This window comes from Oxyura jamaicensis, chromosome 19 (assembly GCF_011077185.1).
Source record: "Oxyura jamaicensis isolate SHBP4307 breed ruddy duck chromosome 19, BPBGC_Ojam_1.0, whole genome shotgun sequence".
Taxonomy (NCBI): domain Eukaryota; kingdom Metazoa; phylum Chordata; class Aves; order Anseriformes; family Anatidae; genus Oxyura; species Oxyura jamaicensis.
In genome coordinates, this window is record NC_048911.1 from 9,286,666 (window position 1) to 9,306,587 (window position 19,922).

The window sequence follows — 19,922 nt, forward strand, 5'->3', positions numbered from 1 at the left end:
CTTTAACAATTTTGGCAGTTTTTTCTCTGATGAGTTTTCATCTGTAGATGTAGGAAGTTGTGTGAGTTTTTTTGTTCTGTGAAGCTCATTGTGATATGTGAAAGTGGTTACACAAATTTTGGTGATGGGTTTGGTTGTTGTTAAGTCTTTGATACTAGCTTATAAATAACTTTTCTACTTGCTTATCAATTTTAGGATGCAAACCCTGTTGTGATAGAGCCTTCATCTGTCTTGAGTGGAGGTAAGAATTCACTCATAGCTGCTGCAGACAATACTTCAGAACAGGGAGAAGACAAAATGGGAGGTCTTAATTACTTCAGTGCAACAGAAGAAAAGTTTTCAGATAATATTTCTACTGCATCAGAAGCCTCAGAGACTACTAGCAGCAGTAAGCATAACATCTTATTTCCTTGGAGGTTTAATGTGGAACAAGTTTTGAGAAACTACATGCTGCATGGATTCCTCCAGACAAAAAGATAACAAAGTTTAGGTTGCAGAAGTGTCCTACATGTGGATGTCAGTGGATTACTAGGAATTTTTAGCCTCTTGTAGAGAAACAACAGGCAGTCTCATTTAAACAGCAATTCATCTTTTGTCCTATGATTGGTTTCCAGAATTATTTTCAAGATAATTTTTTCATGTAACTTATTTTCTGAGTTTTATTTTTCCCCTATCCAAATTGTTATTTCTGGCTTATTTCTAGCTGGTATTGTAGTATGTCTTGCAATGAGATTGCCTCATTTACTGTGAAGATGAAAAGACAAGGGGAAAAAAAAAATAGGAAAAACAATCTTTAATTTTACAGGGCACGTCATTTAAGTGAGCTTGTATAGATTCGAGGAGCTACTTTTGTGAAAGAAAAAGAAATTTTAGTGATGATTTTCAATCAGTTCTTGTGAGAATTTGAAACGTTTTTTTTTTGTTTTCCCCTTATAAGACAGCTGAATATCACACCTGCTGTTTTCAAATCTGTGACATAAAATTGTAATATGAATAATAAATTACCATGATCCTTTTCAGGGTGAGGAACAGGTGAAGGATCCGGAAGGGAGACAAGTTTTAGATTAAAGTTTCTTTATTTTTTTTCTTTAACTTGAAATTTAGATTTACCATCTGAATAACTAAAGGACATTCTATAAGAAAAAAAGCCTTCTCAAGGAGAAAAAGTAAAAATAAAGCATTATTGCTTATGTTTTCAATTTTGTGTATAAGATGTTCATGTTTGATATTCAAACATCCGGAAAACAAACAAATGCCAAAAACATTTGCTCACACAAAGCTAGTTAGGCTGTTTTCATACCAGCATTTATGTAAGTATCTGCTTTGCTAAGTAGAATTCACATAGCCACTTACTCACCTTTTTGAGAGCACTAATATATTTGTTACTCCTTAGTTAGGAAGAGTTGCATATTTTACTGAAGTATGAAGGATAGGAGACTGCTTCAGTGACCTTTAAAAAATGTAAAAAAGGATATAACAGTTTAACTGATCCCTTAATGTTTTGTGGATGGAGTCACTAACTGAAAAAGAGATTTTTTTTCACATTCTGTTACAGATGCTCTTTACCCTGGCACACCAGGGGCTGATGTATGTTTCGCTAGGCAGCATAATACTTCAGACAACAATAACCAGTGTTTCCTTGGAACCAATGGGAATTCTTTGCTACAACTTAATCCTCAGAAGCCAGGAGCTATTGATAACCAACCCCTTGTAACGCAAGAACCAGTGAAGGTAAATGCACCTGACTCATGCAAATATAGGAAAAGTATGTTTTAACATACTTTTATCACAGCTTTTTGTGTGTTGACTTTTCAGCTAGTGGCTTAATTCTAAATTTAAACTGCTTTGTTATACAACAAAGTTCATTTTTTACTTTTAAGAGGAAAAAATGTGATATTCTTTTGAGGCTACTTATTGAGTGTTTGGTTGGAAGAGAAACATTTAAAATGTTCTTAAATAGCTTCACAAAACTTGCAGTTAAAGAAGGCTTTTATAAATACAACTTCAAACATTAACTTTAAAATGTTTTTATAATTTAAAGCTTCATTGTTTTCAATTTAAATATAATAGTTTATTCCTATTGCATGGAAACAGTTAACTAAATTGGGAAAAAAAAGATTTTCCAGTATTCATGCAAACAAAACATAAGTCACAGTTGAGCACTATACTCTGAGTATAGATTGTATTTTCCTATGCCATACTTGAAGCTCTTGGGGTAGGTGACACAAAAGAGAAACATAATATGGCTTTTATAATGGACAGTCTTTTAGAGAAATAGTAAATAGTGAAACATTAGCATTAGTTATTGCTATATTTACAAACTGTCCTTGGTATGAAAAGCAGTTGCTAATTGCAACTTAAAAGTACATTAATAATTAAAAAGGGTTCTGTGTTCATGAACTAAAATTGTTGTAGCTGTATACTATTTTTTTGCACTTGAGATTTGACGAAATCCCTTTTTGTGTAAAAGGCTGCATCATTAACAATGGAGGGTGGAAGATTAAAGCGATCACCACAACTGATCGAAGGAAAAGACTACATAATGGTACCGGAGCCAGTTTGGAGAGCACTTTACCATTGGTATGGAGCAAATCTGTCCTTGCCCAGGCCGGTAAGTTGTGATTATAGGCACTGTTTACTTGCCATAAACACTTAAATGCATTTAACCTAGATAATTTTTGAACTGTTCTGAGAGGAGAAATAGAAGAAAAAAAACAACACTACAACAGTAAAGTTAAAACTGGGACACCTGTTGCTTTGAAATGGCATTTCTTATCTCAGTTTCATGGAAATGGGGGGATGGTAACAAATGCTGCCCTTCAGTCGCAGTACTGTAGAAAACACAATGCACATGACTTGGTGGAGATATAGAAGAATAGATAATAATACATGAGCCCAATAAAGAAAGCAGTCAAGGACTATTCTCTGTTGAAACGATTGCCTACAAGCACTACCAATTGTTACTTTGAGATCATGCATTTAAAATAAGTAGTTCTTTTGTATCATTATTTTTCTAGTATTCTGATAATTGCTCTTTTTTTAAAGAGTAACTAAATACCTGCTGGTGAGGCAAGCAATGATCATTCTTTTTCTTCAGCACAAACTCAGTAACACTGCTCCAAACTTATGGGATACTCATTTACTCATTTGCCAGCAAATATATGTAGTGAATTGTGCGTTTCTTGTATTTTACAGTAAGCAGAAAAACCAATGAATTTCAGTAACATTGTAAAATAGATTTACAATTAACAGAAGCATATCCATTGTGTAACAGAAAATGTATTTCCAAATTGGTAATGTTGTGGTTTTATATAAACAATTACTTAAAAACCTTTGAAAAATTGAAATCGACTTTTTGTAACTAATACTAGTATTTTCTATATTATGGCTGTAATATTCTTAATTAAAGATTAATTTGGGGCACAACGCAGAATTTAATTTTTGAATGTGTGAAAGTGCTCTATATTAAACGGAATTGACTAAGTGGACTAAAAATTACTCTGCGTTATCCCAGTGAGATACTTTTTGGTTGCAGTTAAAACAGCAACAATATTTCTGAAAGAGAAGCAGCAATTATATAGAAACAGTCTTTGTTAAATCATATAATTTGCTCACAGTTTATTGGGCTATCTCTGTTTCTTTGTGTGTGTTATTGCAAAATGATTAACCGGTCATAATCATTTGGAACCAAAGCTGGCATGCCTTGAATTATTAATATTCAACATATCAAAAAGTACACTGGTCGTAAAGCTAAGAAAAATTGTATTAACTTGCTCGCAAGTAGAGGCATTGGAACTTTCTTTAATTTCTGTTGAAAAGAAAGGTATTCCATTCAGTGGTTTATTTCTTCTGTGTCATGTAGTCTCTTACCTGAGCTACACCTTAATATTTTAAAAAGGAAGCGAGCATTTTTTTTTTGACGGTAGCAATAGAGATTAAGCGATCATTTATTCTTGAATGATGGCAGGACTGTAGAGACCAGTCTGTGGTTTTGCCTTCAAAGATCTGCTTTCACTGCAGCCCTTAAATTATTAACACTGGGAGTACACCTAAAACCAAGGTGGTTGCAGAAGGCTACTACTGTGTTAAAGATTCTCTTGCGTGAGGTGCAGAGCTAGGTTCCAGAAGGAAACAGCCAGCCTCCACTTCTGAATACGATGCAGTTTAGAAGCCCTAAAATTGAAACACAATGATCGAAGATGGGAGGAATTTCTATTTTGAGAGGGATCGCAGTTCTCCGACAAAAAATAGCTTCCCTAGAGTAGCTTGGGTAGATCTTCTAGAATTTTTGCTTTGATTCTTGGTGTTTTGCGGAAGTGTCCGACCAGGATTTCTGAGACTTGGCCGGATGATGGCCAAGCATGATTGTTACTTCAGAAACTTCCCTGATTCCCAGCAGATGTGACTGGGAGACTCTCACATCCGGTTAGGTAGCCCCAACGATTTGCAGTATTGTTTGGGTTCTCTGGTCATAATGGCACTAAGAATTCATGTATGACTGCCAAGCTGTGCTCACCTTTTACCATACTCCGATAGAATTCGCCTTGTAGTCAACTGAAATCTCAGGATTCCAGGACTGCCTGTATATAAAATACTCTTAATAAGGTGTGAAGCATTTTTGAGCCTGCTAGATGAAAATGTTTATGTAAGGCAGGCCTCATTTTAAAATGTTTTGATTCCAAACAGATTTTAAGTTGTGTTTTTCTTGAATTTTTTTGTATTAGTTTTATATTTGGTGTTAGAAATGGGAGAGAACTAGCTCTATGATTTTTGATGATTTGATCTGTTAGCCATAGTATTGACAAGGATTTTACAGTGAAAAATCACTGGCTTCTGCTACCCTCCTCCCACACATTTTCCATGGAAACAAACACCTTTCATGATCCAGAAAGGGCACATCACTTTATGCTCAGCACAAACTAATGTGCTTAAGATTTTTACGATAGTGCCATTAGAAACAAGACTTCTATTCAGAATGAAAAAAAATGAGTTTAGATATCCTGTCTGTAAAAATATAAATAGTCGATGTCTAAACTTGAGCTTTTCAGTTCCTAATCCAAAAATCTTTTGAGATGCAGTTATCTGAACCCTTGAATTTATGGAGGAAATTGGGTTACCTGTGGCCATGTATACAGGCAGCGTGGACAGTGCCAGGCTCCCGCCCTGCAGCAGGGACCATCAGGTGGCTTCTTTCCAGAAGATGTTTTTGTTGTAGCTGAAGTTTAATACCATCACGCTTCAGTGCATTATGTTGCTATTCACAGCTTAAGCTGTTTTCTTCTGATTGTCATTTTCACAAAAATAGTCGTCCTGCTATTTATGTACATCAGCATTCCGGCAGATCTAGATAGCGAAATCTTTGTAGGAATGTTGACTGAAAAGCCCCACGTCACGCTCTGGGGAAATTTCAGCTACTTCTGTTGGTGTATCAAAATGCAAAGTAAGTTTTAATATATCCCTACGATATGAAGTTGTGAATTCAGTACTATAGGTCAAAAAGAACAAATGTCTTAATGTAGTGTTTTTTTTGTTGTTTGTTTTTTAAAGTTGTGAACCTTTTGTGTTGAAGTACAGACTGAGTGGAGTTAATGAGGTTCATTGTAAATTCAAGTATATTTCAGGAATGATAAGAATGTTATTTCCATATTATTGTACAGTAAACTGTGCTTCCACTAAATAAGGTGTTTGCTTTTGCTAGTCTGAAACTAATAAGCTTCCAAAAGTACTTAGAAATCAGTAAATGTTCATCGCTGTGGATGTTTGCGTAATACCCCATAAGAAGTTCAGAGGATTTCTTGTCTCCTAGTAAAAGATAATTATTTTCTATCCCTCTGCTTTAATCATTACTTCCTGTTCCTAATAGGATTTCCTACACGTTTGGAACAGAAGTCTCTGAAATGTGTTTTAAATGTCTTTACTAGGTGATCAAAAACAGCAAAACAAATGTGCCTGAACTAGAGTTATTTCCTCGCTATCTGCTCTTTCTGAGACAGCAGCCTGCCACTCGAACACAGCAGTCAAACATCTGGGTGAATATGGGTATGATGAGCCTGAGAATGTTTCCTCAGCATTTACCTAGAGGTAACTTAAGAATGCAGCAAGAATACAAGCGCGCAGTTTCTAAGAAAGCGAGACCCACAGCTGTAGAAGCGAGCTTGCTGCCACTGTGCTTGCACACCAGCTAATCAACTGTAAGGCACAATCAGCGTTTGGTAAAAAAAATTTCAAGGCTTTCCTTCTATCTCCTTTTGAAAGGAAGAGGCTTGAGGGAGCGTTTTCAGTGAAGTCAGTTAAGTTGTGTAGTTACTGCAAATAGATCGGTGAATTGAAAGTGAGAAATGAGCACTGCCTAAAATACGGGGCTAAGATCCGGTAATTCCCTTTGGCAGTTAATTATGTAGCCAGGGCACATGCACCTGTGCATTGGGGTGTGTTTCTGATAGTACACAGATACAATCAAGTAAATCATTATTCAGCCAACTGGTTCAGAGTTACTTGGGCAGCTAGACTTTAATGCCCAAAATTGTTTAGTACCCTTTAAAATGGGGCTTAATTAATGGAAAATGAAGACTATTGCTTGATACAGTTCAGAAAGACATTCAGGAGAAAGTAAACATCCCACTAAAATACCATAATTGTGGTGTTAATGCTCACCACAAGATTGTCCAAGTAATAAGCTATAAGAATAATCTTTATCTTGTAGCTTTGCATGTCTCTGCTGGCAAGTGTTACAGGGATTTATTTTCAGTAATTGGTTTGTGTGTGTAGTTGCATACGTGGTTTATACAAGAGGTCTGAGGAAATACATGATTTCCACATATTATGTGCATTTGGATACACACAAATTGGGTGCTCACAATAACATATATCCAGAAGTGGGCTCACCTGACTACTGAAAACTAAATCCTTCTGCCTTATTACTCAGCGTATGTTTAAAAATCTCATGCAGATGCTCAATTTTTCACTGCTTTGATAGAATCTCAAACTTAACCTGTCAATGGTGGCTGCCTGTGTGATCAAGTTCCGCTACAGAAACTGCCTGCTACCCAAATTCATTTTTCATATTGACCTAATAAAATAGAAACTGTTTTGTTTGGACTTCCTAAAAGACCAAAAGTCAAAGAGAGGGAATTTTCTGACATGACAAATTTGATCTTGATTTGTAATTATTTTGCTCTTCACTAATTTATTTGCCCAATCAATTATTAATCTTTTTGAGTTTTCAAATGTGCTTTCTTGCTGTAATCTTACAACTAATCCTCTGATCCTTAATCTCAGAAAATGCTTTTTTGTGTTCCTTTACAAAATAAATAAATTAGTACTTTGCCTTGGTACCCTGAAACAAAACCGGTGCTTTGCTGACTTATGATTATAGTTTTACTCTCTTGTCAAATTGCATGTATTACTGCATCTTTTCATACGGTACTACTTTATTGTACTCTTAATGATGAAAGTAGAACAACGTCAAATTTGTAGTTACTTAAGTAAAGCAATTGCCCAGACAGGGTCTATAACACAAGCTTCTTATTAATATGCCATGGACTTGGCTTGATAGAAGTGGGGAACTTCCTTCCCCTCCCTTAGGTTAAACTGAAGAAGCTCAGAAATTAAAACATAAAATTGGTCTCATCTGTTTCAAACTGCACTTGTAAATGTTTTGTGTAAAGGTGAGCTCATTTTATAGAAAACAGCAACAATCTTGACTGAATGAATTTGTGTTCCAAAGATGAGATTGTTTAGAAATTCTGGTGAAAATCATAGGCATGTTCATAGAACATGTTTTGAGGCTGTTAGTTACAAAGAGCACTTTTATTGTCAAACTGCCAGGCTGATTTCATCTTCGCAGGTCAGAGTTCATCCCACAGAAGAGCTGGAGCAAAGTCATGCTACTCCCAGGAGTAGTCAGCCTGATTTTAATTTTGTTTTTGCCTTATTTTTAAGTGACAGTGTGCTCTCAAAAGAAAATGTGTGATGTTTTTGAAGCCCTTCATTTTGAAAATTACTCGTCTTTGATACTTTGTCTTTAAGAGGGGAAAAAAAAAAAAAAGAGTAGTCCAGTCATTTAAAAATTTCTTTTAAATTATTTGCTATGAGAGTCTTAATGGAGTGGTTTTCTAATAGGCTTCAGTAATGGAGATGAGTCTATTGTCTTTGCAATAGCAAGTTTGTTCTGTGGTGATGCGAGACAGCCAGCTTCCATTTCTTTATCCACAAACAAAAGCAGAACTGTGTACTTCTTTTTCACCAAAAAAAAAACACAATAAATGAGAGCATGCATAGTGTGTAAGTTGTTATTTATCTGGGTTTTATTTCAGTTTGCATATGGGTATATATGTTATCTCTTGCTCTTTTCTTATGGTTGTGAATCCAGGGAATGTACCTTCACCGAATGCTCCTTTAAAGAGAGTGTTGGCTTACACCGGCTGCTTCAGTCGAATGCAAACGATTAAAGAGATACACGAATATCTCTCTCAGAGGCTACGTATAAAAGAAGAAGATATGCGCCTCTGGTTATACAACAGTGAGGTAAAAGTCAGTCTTTTTTTGTTTTTAACAGCTTTTGAATATTGTAGATTGTATTCTTTTCTAGGTACTATTAAACACGTGCACAGGAAAAAAAATGAGCATAAGTTTTCTTCAAGATCTAACCACCCAGGTTGGAAAGCTTGGGCCAAAATGTGTAAAGGTTTTACTCATGCCATTTTTTGATTTTTGTGTACTCCAAGCAGTGAAATTTAGGTTTTTGTGTCATTAACCTGATATACATCAATTTATCCTATGATATGTTTAAAAATTGGCAATTAGCTTACTGAATAATACTCCTGCTAAACAGTTTAATAGAAACTGTTTTAGATGGAAGTAAAAATCTGTGCTTTCATTGGCATGCATGATGCTGTAGGCTTCTGTTGACACAGCCAGCAGCCATCTAGGATTTCTTCACACGTGTGTGTGAAGAAATCAAATGAGCAAGCAGAATGTATTCCTCCAAACCCTTAAGTGTATATAATTCTCTCATGCTAAAGGAATGCCACATAAAAATACAGCGTTGAAATAAATCCATGTGGAGATTAGTGAACTGCTGTATTTAATTAATTTTGTTTAATTAATTAGGGAACTAGTACTCTTATTTATGTGAAAAAAATATTAATGCTATTTCAATTTCATTGCTTTGAGATTAAAACATCCTTAGAGAATTTTCCATCTAGACATAATAACTGTATGAACTATTTTTCTCCCACAGAACTATCTTACTTTGCTTGATGATGAAGATCACAGATTGGAGTACCTTAAAATCCAAGATGAGCAGCATTTAGTAATAGAAGGTATAAAAAGAGCATGTAAAGTTGTTTACACACTAAGAGCAATAGTTTTTTTTTATGAGTCTATATATTCTTAATAGTCTGTGTAAGTACGTGGTTGTGAAATTGTCCAAACTACTATACAAATACATTAGCCTAGTGCCCAAATATTTAATCTTTGGAAATATTTTGGGAAGGAATAGTATGTGTACATTTGTGTCTGTCTGTATATATTGAGAAAAATATAGGAAGAAGTACCAAAGTTTCAAATAATCTACTACGCCTATAGTAATAACTAGAACACCAGAGATAAAGCAAAGGCCTTGTGAAGCACTCGATGCTTTTTGGTGTGTTTTTTTCCCCCACTGATTTTACAAGAGTTCAGGTTATAATATTTGCATGAATGCATTTGTACAAAGCAAAAGATGAAGAAAACTGCATGTTGCAGTCCATTCCAGGTTCATTTCTAAGAATTTCACAATAAGCTGCTTTTATTTCCTCATCTGGAAGGAACCTAACATATTTGGACTTGGCTGCTTGACTGACTGTCCTCATGGTGAAAATGCCTTATAATCAATCAATACCTTTCTTTTTTCAATTTCTGTTGCATCTCATCCTTTAGCCATGCAATACTGTGCCTGGCGGAGTAGTTTCAGTCACAAATGAATCAGGCCTTTGCCGGAGGTACATGGATCAGCTGACTTTTTAACTAGTTTGACCTGACTTCTTGTCTACTCTTATTTCAAGAAACAAAAGTGTGCCTACTGAAAATAATTTAATTATCTAAATAAAAATAAATATTTGCGAATTTTACTTAAATCTCTTTAGCTGTATAAGCTCTCTGGAATCAGTAGTAAACAAAAATCTTATCCCGTGTCTCTTTCTAGTTCGAAACAAAGACATGAGCTGGCCTGAAGAGATGTCTTTTATAGCAAACAGCAGTAAAATAGACAGACATAAAGGTAAGTACATGAGGTATGGTGAGAAGAAAAAGCCAGGAGGGTATATTATGTTGAAACTCTCTTTAATAAAATTGCTGTTAACATTGGAAGAGGTCTTTTATGCCTTTGTGGCTTTGCTTGTTCTTTCTGTTTTATTAACATAGCTGCTAGAAAAGCGTGGGGGTTGGATGTATAGATGGGTGAATTTTCAGGTATTCAGATGCAGCAGTAGCAAATTCTGGATTTAGTATTTATTATCTTGCCTTTTTTAAGGTGAGGAACAGTTAAGATTTTAACAAAGGAGTCCAGAAGTTGCAGTACCATAATTATTTAACGGACAGTAGTTTGTCTGGCTTGTACTGATACCCATGGCAAATGGAATCCAACAAAATACTTAATTACCGCAATTTCTGTTGACTTAAGTAGAGTTGAGAGAGCAGATATTTTGAACAGGCTGATCCTCTGTAGCATCTGTGCTAGTTGTAGTCTCCTAAGTGGGAGCATGTTGAATTGTTATGGTTGCAGTGAAAAGGTCACACTCTGAACTTCACTGATACACCATTCCAGACTAATTTTTCACATCTGCAGAAGTGACATAATTATGTTTCCTTTTTCTCAGTTCCTACTGAAAAGGGTGCTACTGGATTAAGCAATCTGGGTAACACATGTTTCATGAACTCGAGCATCCAGTGTGTCAGTAATACGCAACCTCTGACACGGTATTTCATCTCAGGAAGACATCTTTATGAACTTAACAGGTAATCTGTTTGAGACCTTTGTCATTTAAATATCATAGCTGATTTAAGATCAGTTTCAATTTGCAGAAGTAGACAATATGAATAAATTCTTTAAAGTTTAGTATTATCAACTATCAGCTGTACAATAGGTACTAGCTTGGATACATTAAACTATAAACTCTTTTGTTTCTGGAAGAGCTAAAACAGTTCAGCATGAAGCCTTTGCGCTTCCTTGTTTAAACCTCATGCTTAAGGTATTAATTACTTCAAAAATTCTAGGACAAATCCAATAGGAATGAAAGGACACATGGCCAAGTGCTATGGGGATTTGGTTCAGGAGTTGTGGAGTGGGACTCAGAAGAATATAGCACCATTAAAGTTGCGGGTAAGTCTGCAATGTGTGTCATTTAAAGGTAGAAAGCAAGAATTTCTTTGAATAGAGGAAATATTTCAATGCACTTTTTCCTGATGTTAGCTGTATTGGTTCTGGGACTCAGATTGGTATCTGCCTAGAGGAGGAGAAGGAAACGTGGACACACATTCTGTGTGTTAGATGTTGGCTGTGTGTTGGCTGTGTGAAGCATGTCCTGGGAAGACAGTCATCCTGTACGTTACTCTGAACTGGCCACAGAATTTGATCTTTCAGGAAAAGGCTGTGTCAGGACAAAATGCCCATGTGGAGGAGGTCAGGGTATGTGTGTCCTGGTGGCCAGGACTTGAACGGCTTTCTGTTGAATGTAATCATGGTTCAGCAGGTGTAAGCTCAGAAGAGTTAACTGATATGAATCAGAGGTTGTGGCGTAAGATGTGGATTTTTATTGCCCTGGTTAGGAACAAAAGATAATGCATTTACCTGTAAATTATCTTTTGTTCTGAAAGCATAGGGAGGTGTCTTTAACTCTTGGCAATTGTATTTCTGCTTGTTGACAGCATGCGTCTTCTCTGCAATATTTTGATTTATTTTTACAGCTTTTGTCACGTAATGTTAAGTAACTTTCTGTCCTTTTTGTAGTGGACAATAGCGAAATATGCTCCAAGGTTTAATGGCTTTCAACAGCAAGACTCACAGGAGCTTCTAGCTTTTCTTTTGGATGGTCTTCATGAGGATTTGAATAGAGTTCATGATAAACCATATGTTGAACTGAAAGATAGTGATGGTCGACCAGACTGGGAAGTAGCAGCTGAGGTATGGGTTAAAGATTTGTTGTTGTTGTTCTGTTTTTTTTTTGTTTCTGTTTCCCCCTCATAACACCAAGTTGCTAGAAATTACTTTGTTTCTCAGGAAATCTGAAGTTATTGATGAGCAAGTATGTGACAATACTCTTGCAGGAATGGACTATCTTCTGAAACTTGTTAGAGTCAGTTTCACCAATGGTCTGAAAATGAGCTTGTTGAAATATTATGATAAAGGTATAAAGATAAAATCTCATAATCATTTTGAATGGTTCAGAATAATGAATATCAAATTTTTTCAAGGTGATGATCCTTTCAGAAGTACTTCAAGTGATGTTGTGCCTTGATTATTGTGTTAAGGGAAAACTTTTCTTTACTCTCATTGAAATTTAATACTTACTCTTTATTATAAATTGGTAAGACACATCTGTGGAAAAGTATTTGAGTTCTGCAGGCTGACAAAGCTTGCTGGTCTTCCAACACGTCCTCTTCCCTGTAGTTCAAGCCAGCAGTCCAGTTTCTAACTATGTATTGTTTTCCTGCAATTTGTTTTAGGCCTGGGAAAACCACCTGAGAAGAAACAGATCCATTGTCGTAGATTTATTTCATGGGCAGCTGAAGTCACAAGTAAAGTGTAAAACTTGTGGACATATAAGTGTTAGATTTGACCCTTTCAATTTTTTATCCTTACCTTTGCCAATGGATAGCTACATGCACCTAGAAATTACAGGTGAGTGGTGGTATTTATTGTAGCACAGACAAGTTTATAGGGAATTAAAAACTGCATGTAGAACAGATTTTCAAGGAACAGCTCTAAAATATCCAAATTCTATGTCACTATTTGTACTTTAAAAATAGTAGCGTTATTTTAATATAGAGTATAAGAATTTTCATTGGAATGCAGTTAGGCTAAAACAAAAGCTTTAAAAACAGAGCATATGTGGTCCGTTTCCTATCCTGACTAAAAAACTTAAAACAGAAACATGTAAAACTGAGGTTTTGAGAACTTCACTTCTATTCACGGAAAATCTGACTTGTGGAGGTTGTCCTAAATCTGTGTAGGGTGAAAAAGAGAGGCTTGGGGCTAGTGGACAAACAAAAATACGTCACAGTTTGTGAACTATACTATGAGGAACCAATATATTGTTGGAAAACAGGCAAAAGGAAAAATGATAAAAAGCTAAAGAAAGTTTGAATCCATTTTCTACTGCCGGTGCAGCAAGGGATTTTCTGACATTTGTTTGCAGATCTTGAAAATTGCCTGATGATAAATAAATAAATAAATAAATAATATAAAAAACAAATTTTAGTAGGAAAAAATACTTTCTAATAAGTAAGTAGGTATAATGTGTTATTCTCATTAAATCTTCCCTGGTTTGCTGACCAGTGTGTTTCTTTTTTCCCTTTAAAGTAATCAAATTAGATGGTACTACGCCTGTTCGATATGGCCTGAGACTGAACATGGATGAAAAATATACAGGTTTGAAAAAACAGTTAAGTGAACTCTGTGGGCTGAAACCAGAACAGATACTCCTTGCAGAAGTTCATAGCTCCAATATAAAGGTAAAAAGAAAAAAAATGCTGCAAAATACTTCTTGTATTTCTGATTGTTCTTTGACACATTGGCAGTGTCTTCATGCTTTTTGACGTTACGCTTTGCCCACTAGAAATGTGAAGCAATTTAACAGAAAGTGTTGTTTAAAAAGTGAGCTTGGTTTTGTCTCTATATGAATTTTATTTAATTCATATTTCACTTTTAAGCTGTAATTCGGCTTACTTCAAATGGGCTTAAAACCAAGTAAACTGAGCCAAGATAAATCACTTGTAAATAAAATGAAAAATGATGTGGAAGCTCACAGAAATTGAATTGATTAATAATGATATTTAACGAAAACATGATAAAATCATCTTGAGGTAATAAATCTCAAGTTAGAGTGCTATGATGAGCTTTAAACACTGACAAGAGGTTGGAGACATAAATGATACCTGGCTTAGTTCTGTATACTGGCTTGTGTTTATGTCTATTTTTGCTTGCTGTTATTGAATAGGATTTAAGCTAGGGGCTTACAGTCTAGAACCTGTAATACCTCTCAGGTCTGGCTGCAGTGGTCTGCAAAGTCTTGTGCTTGTTGGCTCTCCTTTATCGAGAAAGGTGTAAAAAAGCAGATGGAAGGGGAGAGATGATCGGATAGGTATACTTACTGTCAAAAGAACAAAATATATAAGGAGTCGCAGATGGAAGCATATACATATCTGACTGAATTTTTCCCTGTTTGCAATGAAGAACTTTCCTCAAGACAACCAGAAAGTCCGGTTATCAGTGAGTGGGTTTTTGTGTGCATTTGAAATACCCATTCCAGGATCACCTACATCAGCATCAAGTCCTGTGCAGACAGGTAAAGAACGCTCATTTTCCTGTTCGTTTAAAATGTACAGTGCTTGGGTACTGCAGAAATTCAGGAGAAAAACCTTACTACTTAATACAACTGAAAAAGTGAGGCATAAAGAAAAGCCGGGTAAGTCCAAGTTGTGATGGGCAGAGAAGCTGTGAGCAGTCTCAGTGCCTGCTGATCCTTTTTAGGGTTGTGCCCAGGGCAGTAGTCTGAAGATCACTGTATACTCATCTTAGTTAGAAACATGCAAAATATTTTCTTGCTTGTGGATTGGCTCTAAAGTACAATGTATAAATATTGGAACATGGTGTTCAGTTTTGGCTTCTGTTTTGTTGTTTGCATTCTCATGTATGGATTGTAAACACCTCTATTATTTCTTGTTCTTGCATACTCTGATTTTGCAAAGTTGTAGGCAAATAAAAGATGATGTATTGGTCTGAAGGATAGTAGAAGATATTTCACAAAATGCATTGAACAGAATGGAAGGCATAAAGAACTTGTGATAAGTTATAGTTGCTGTAGATAAAAGTGAGAATGTAATCTTCTGTCTACAGATACCTCGACTGGATCATCAACTAACGGAGCACCCAACATAATGATGAATGGGGACCTTCCCAAACCAACCCTGATTCCCAATGGAATGCCAAATACTGTAGTGCCATGTGGAACAGAGCGTAACCTTGCCAACTGGACTCTGAACGGTCACGTGCCCTTGATTTCTGACAGTCCGTGTACAGGGTATATAATTGCAGTCCATAGAAAAATGGTTAGTGGATTTTGCATTTGTTATAAATTATTCGCATAACGCTGTTTGAGAAAGTCAGTGAGGGTATTTTTTATGTCCATATGATAAATTAAGCTGTATTTCTTATGAGGGAACATGAATATGTTTCACTATTATGTATGCACCAAGTTATACGGACACACAGCTCATGTAGATTTAAATTATAGTGTCTAATGTTGGTATATTTTTCTTTCCTTAGTATTGGCATGCTTCCCAGTTCTTTAACGCTGAGATGCATACTTGGGCACTCACTAACTCCCTGATTAAATGTTCCAGGATTCTTTGAGAAGAAAAAAAATCTAATTAGAGGAACTACTTGAAATGTGTTTCTTCCCCAGTATGTGGAACAGCCTTATTTCTTACACAGAGCCAGAGTGAAGATATATAGTACATTAGCGGATCTTTCTGTTAGCATGAACTGCTCTTCATAAAAGCATCTGTAGTTGTGTTGCACTCTAAATGTCAAAGTTGAGTGACTGAACACCTCAAATAGCCATGTGTTCAGCGTGCTCTGTCTCCTGACTTCAGAGTCTGCTGACATGTAGAACCTAGGGGATGTGGGCTGGGAGGCTATTTAAGTTCCCTCTTCATTGGGTGTTTGTATGAGGCTGTTTTGCTTTTTTCTCTCGTATAGTGGCCACTAACCACCTCTGTTGTTGCCATTTTGATTCAATTTTGGTAGAATTTCGTATGTGATCGGTACAATGCCTGTGAGCTGTTACAGTCTGCTAGTTCTACAGCTTGCAGTAGGAGTTGTGTGGAAGCAATTCCAGCAATCCATGCCTGTCATTGTCAAAAAGCTTATCGATGGAAAGGGTCATTTGTAATAAATGTTTGCAAGGCAGTAGTGGTTTGACTGTACCTAAGTGTCATTCAGTCAGTGTGTTAAGCCTTTCTTATAAGTGACAAATGTAGCACAAGGCCAGTTTGTCTGCTTGGAGTAAGTTGTGTACGAGTCTGCAGTGCCTCCTTAAACGTAAAGGCTTTCTTTCTGGAGAGAATGTAAGCTTGCCTAGTATTGAGGTCTTCTGGGGAAAGGTAGTAACATCATTAGGTGCCTTTCTGCAATACAACATTACCATTTGGTGGGAAAAGTAAGAAATATCCATCATGTGAAATACAAAAATTTGAACGTTGTTGAAATAGATTTATGCTGATATGGTCTAGTGCTTAAATAACATTGCTGTGATATTGTAAAATACAAAAAGAAAGTTTTCAGGTAGTTTCAAATCAGTTATCAAACTTTACTGCTTTTGGTATCAAAAAACATGTTGAAATAAAGTGCTTTCAATAGAATTAATGTTTTGTTTTAATTGCTGAAGCCTAGAATATAAACCAAGGTCAGCATCTGAGTAATTATGGTAATGTAAATTAATTCATACTTATCTGAGTCATTCTTTATTTCACATTTGCAGATGCGGACAGAACTGTATTTTCTTTCATCTCAGAAGAATCGCCCTAGCCTCTTTGGAATGCCACTGATTGTTCCTTGTACAGTTCATACACGGAAAAAAGACCTGTATGATGCAGTATGGATTCAGGTTTCCAGGCTGGCTAGCCCTCTCCCACCTCAGGAAGCTAGTAATCATGCACAGGACTGGTGAGTTCGGCAGGCCAACCTGTGACTTGAACTACATAATACAGTAGCTGAGGCTTGTATACAGAATTTTAAAAATACTCGCTATTTCATTGATTTGAACTTCTCATAATAGCTCTGTTGAATGAAGATAGGCTTTTAAATGTCAACAATTTTAGGAACGATTTTGTGCAGTTTTACCTGAAATGCTTTCTGTCTGCAGATTCTAGTGGGTTATTTTTGTAAGAAGTGACTTTAGAGTCCTAAAATTTTATGACAATAATTAAAAATACCTTTTAATCCTTGTTGTATAGTTAAATATAGTATTCCTTCCAGTTGCACTTAAAGGTAGGTTTTACCCAAATTAATGGGCTCATTCTCATGCATTGATGATAATTCATTATATCTGTCAAATGGAAAAATAACTGAACAGTCTGTCCTATGATAACATTTCATATATTTTAACAATGAATTACTACATTGTTCGTTCATCAGTATACCAGGGACTTCTGACAGTTACTAGTAGCTGTACGTGACTCTAGACTAACTGATTTTATGTAGTCCATTTAAACCAGCGAGCCTGTGTCCAAGTGAACTGGGTTAGAAAAGAGATAGAGGGTAGGATGCTGTCCTGTTTCTTTGAAAAGCAGTGAGTGCATTTCCTGTAATTGCCACTACATGTGGCAATTTTTTGAATGCCTTCAGAAGGCATGAGGAAAGGGTCAGATTCTATATGTGTTTGTATTATTGTAGTTTTCAGAACGTTATATGAAAAAGTTCATTTCCAAAGCAGAAGGAACTGCATTTGTTTAATGGCTTTCCATTTCTATTCCTCTGCAGTTATATTAGTGTGCTAATAAAATGAAGTAGTACTGATAGTAGTATGAAAATGTGTGACTGTGCCTGCTAAAGCTTTAAATGTCTTTTTTTTTAATAGCTCAGTGGTGACCCTGATGAGTAGACTTAAAGCTAATGCTATGATATGTGTATTTGGAATTTAGGTGACACAAAGGCAGGTCTTATTTCAATATATTACGCTTAATATTCATTGTCATTGGGATTTTTTAGGAGTTTTAGCAAATAGAGTGAAGGAAGGTCAAAATTAATTGGCAGTCTGAATGAATACCTATGTTTCATGTTGTGTTCTCTTCTGTTTCAGTGATGATAGCATGGGATATCAGTATCCATTCACCCTAAGAGTAGTTCAGAAGGATGGAAATTCTTGTGCTTGGTGTCCATGGTACAGGTAAATTGTCCTTTTTAGATTTAAGGAAAGGAATCACTTCAGCAGAAATGTAATTTATGGTAATGGATTTTTGATACGTTTCAGACTTCAGAGGTAATATCAATAAGAATCTAGAATCTAATTTAACCAAAACCCTCTCATGGCAGACTTTCACTGCAGAATAGCTTTTATGACTTGGAGAGCTGAAAGCCCCGCTGACAGAAACCTTAAATTAGGAGATAGACAGGAGATTATCAAAAAAAACTCTTAACCCCTTACAATTTTTTGTGTGCATATGTGCCTATATGCAGGCACGTACGTGTACGTATTTGGATGATTTGTGGGGATTTCATACACACTAAACATTTTTAGATGTAGATCATCTGTCCTCACTAGTTTCTCTGCCATTTGGAGAGTAAGAACTAAAGTGGACCCTGAGAGCATGCTTGGAATTTTTCCAAAGTGTGAAGTAAGGTAAAGCCAAAAAGGGTTTGGACAGTTCACTTACCGCATCTAACTTTTTGTCTTAGATTTTGCCGTGGCTGTAAAATTGAGTGCACAGAAGACAGAGCTTCTGTTGGTAACGCTTACATTGCTGTAGACTGGGATCCAACAGCACTCCATCTACGCTACCAGACATCACAGGAACGGGTAAAACTGCAACACAAACCCTTCATTTTCATTGTTTGTTAATAGTTTGGGAGTACAACCCTTTTCACCAAGACTAAACTAGGAAGGCATTCCTTTTTTTTTTTTCATTAGGCATTTGATTCTTACTGTATCAATTTTCTGTTAAACTAAAGGCAGTAATCATAGAACAGTATATTCTGTGAATAAATTAATTTCTTAATGTTACACCTCTTACATAACCATAATGTGGAAGGGAAGCTTTTAAAAAGCCACAGCAGTGTGTGTATTGCCTGTTGTGAGTTGTGTTTGTTCTAGCCACAATATTTTACAAAATATGTTAATTTGATAGATTTTCTAAGGATGCCAGTGCCATAAACAGTTATCCGTATGAGTAAATCCATTTGATTCATTGAGTCTACAAAACAGATCTAAAGGTAAATACGTGGCAGAGTTAAACTAGAATAGCTATTCAGATTTATGAGCAGAATCTATAACCTTGTGCTTCATGGATGATTTTGTAAACAAAACCCAAGAACGAGGACTGCATTATTTGTATGTCTGCTGCTTCATTACTGAAAAAAAAATCTGCTAAAACGTAGTGTGTTCAGCTTTCAACTTTAATCCTAAATATAACTATATGATGTTATTTGTACGATACTGTGAACGGTCTTCCTCTGAGCAGTTTGTATGTTTCCAAGTCAGAAACAGTTCTATCTCACTTCAGATTGTAGAAGAACATGAAAGTGTTGAACAAAGCCGACGAGCTCAAGCAGAGCCCATCAATCTGGATAGCTGTCTTCGAGCCTTCACCAGTGAGGAAGAACTGGGGGAGGATGAGATGTACTACTGTTCCAAATGCAAGACCCATTGTCTGGCTACAAAAAAACTAGATCTTTGGAGGCTTCCTCCTATTTTGGTATGATACTGTTTTGATTCCTCTACAGCAACAGAATCAAGCTGCAGTGGTTACAAATTTGAATTGCTAGCTATGTCTACTTGTTCTGAATAAGATCTGCTTTTGTTCACAGTCTCAGGAGGGGTGATGACTTAGTTCACATCATTCATTTCTGTACTGCAGGAAAATAACAAACCTCAAAACTTTTTTTTTTTTTTAATCTTTTTAGCTAATACACTGCAGCAAAAGAGGCATTTTGCATTCAGTTT

At 36.0% G+C, this 19,922-nt stretch overlaps 1 protein-coding gene across 2 annotated transcripts in view; it reads left to right on the top strand.

The window, feature by feature from the left end:
* USP32 (ubiquitin specific peptidase 32) overlaps positions 1 to 19,922 on the top strand; it is a 71,998-nt gene that overhangs the window by 49,193 nt on the left and 2,883 nt on the right. Inside the window, exons 13-30 of one of the 2 annotated variants that reach the window (XM_035342927.1) lie at positions 196 to 388; positions 1,556 to 1,731; positions 2,471 to 2,611; positions 5,922 to 6,039; positions 8,372 to 8,526; positions 9,242 to 9,323; positions 10,187 to 10,261; positions 10,860 to 10,998; positions 11,257 to 11,362; positions 11,990 to 12,163; positions 12,706 to 12,880; positions 13,562 to 13,713; positions 14,435 to 14,546; positions 15,098 to 15,309; positions 16,743 to 16,927; positions 18,063 to 18,149; positions 18,659 to 18,779; positions 19,483 to 19,674. In XM_035342927.1, coding sequence (XP_035198818.1) covers positions 196 to 388; positions 1,556 to 1,731; positions 2,471 to 2,611; positions 5,922 to 6,039; positions 8,372 to 8,526; positions 9,242 to 9,323; positions 10,187 to 10,261; positions 10,860 to 10,998; positions 11,257 to 11,362; positions 11,990 to 12,163; positions 12,706 to 12,880; positions 13,562 to 13,713; positions 14,435 to 14,546; positions 15,098 to 15,309; positions 16,743 to 16,927; positions 18,063 to 18,149; positions 18,659 to 18,779; positions 19,483 to 19,674 — 2,595 coding nt within the window. Of the gene's footprint in view, positions 1 to 195; positions 389 to 1,555; positions 1,732 to 2,470; positions 2,612 to 5,921; positions 6,082 to 8,371; positions 8,527 to 9,241; positions 9,324 to 10,186; positions 10,262 to 10,859; positions 10,999 to 11,256; positions 11,363 to 11,989; positions 12,164 to 12,705; positions 12,881 to 13,561; positions 13,714 to 14,434; positions 14,547 to 15,097; positions 15,310 to 16,742; positions 16,928 to 18,062; positions 18,150 to 18,658; positions 18,780 to 19,482; positions 19,675 to 19,922 lie in introns of both variants that reach the window. The other variant, XM_035342928.1, reaches the window with a different exon arrangement.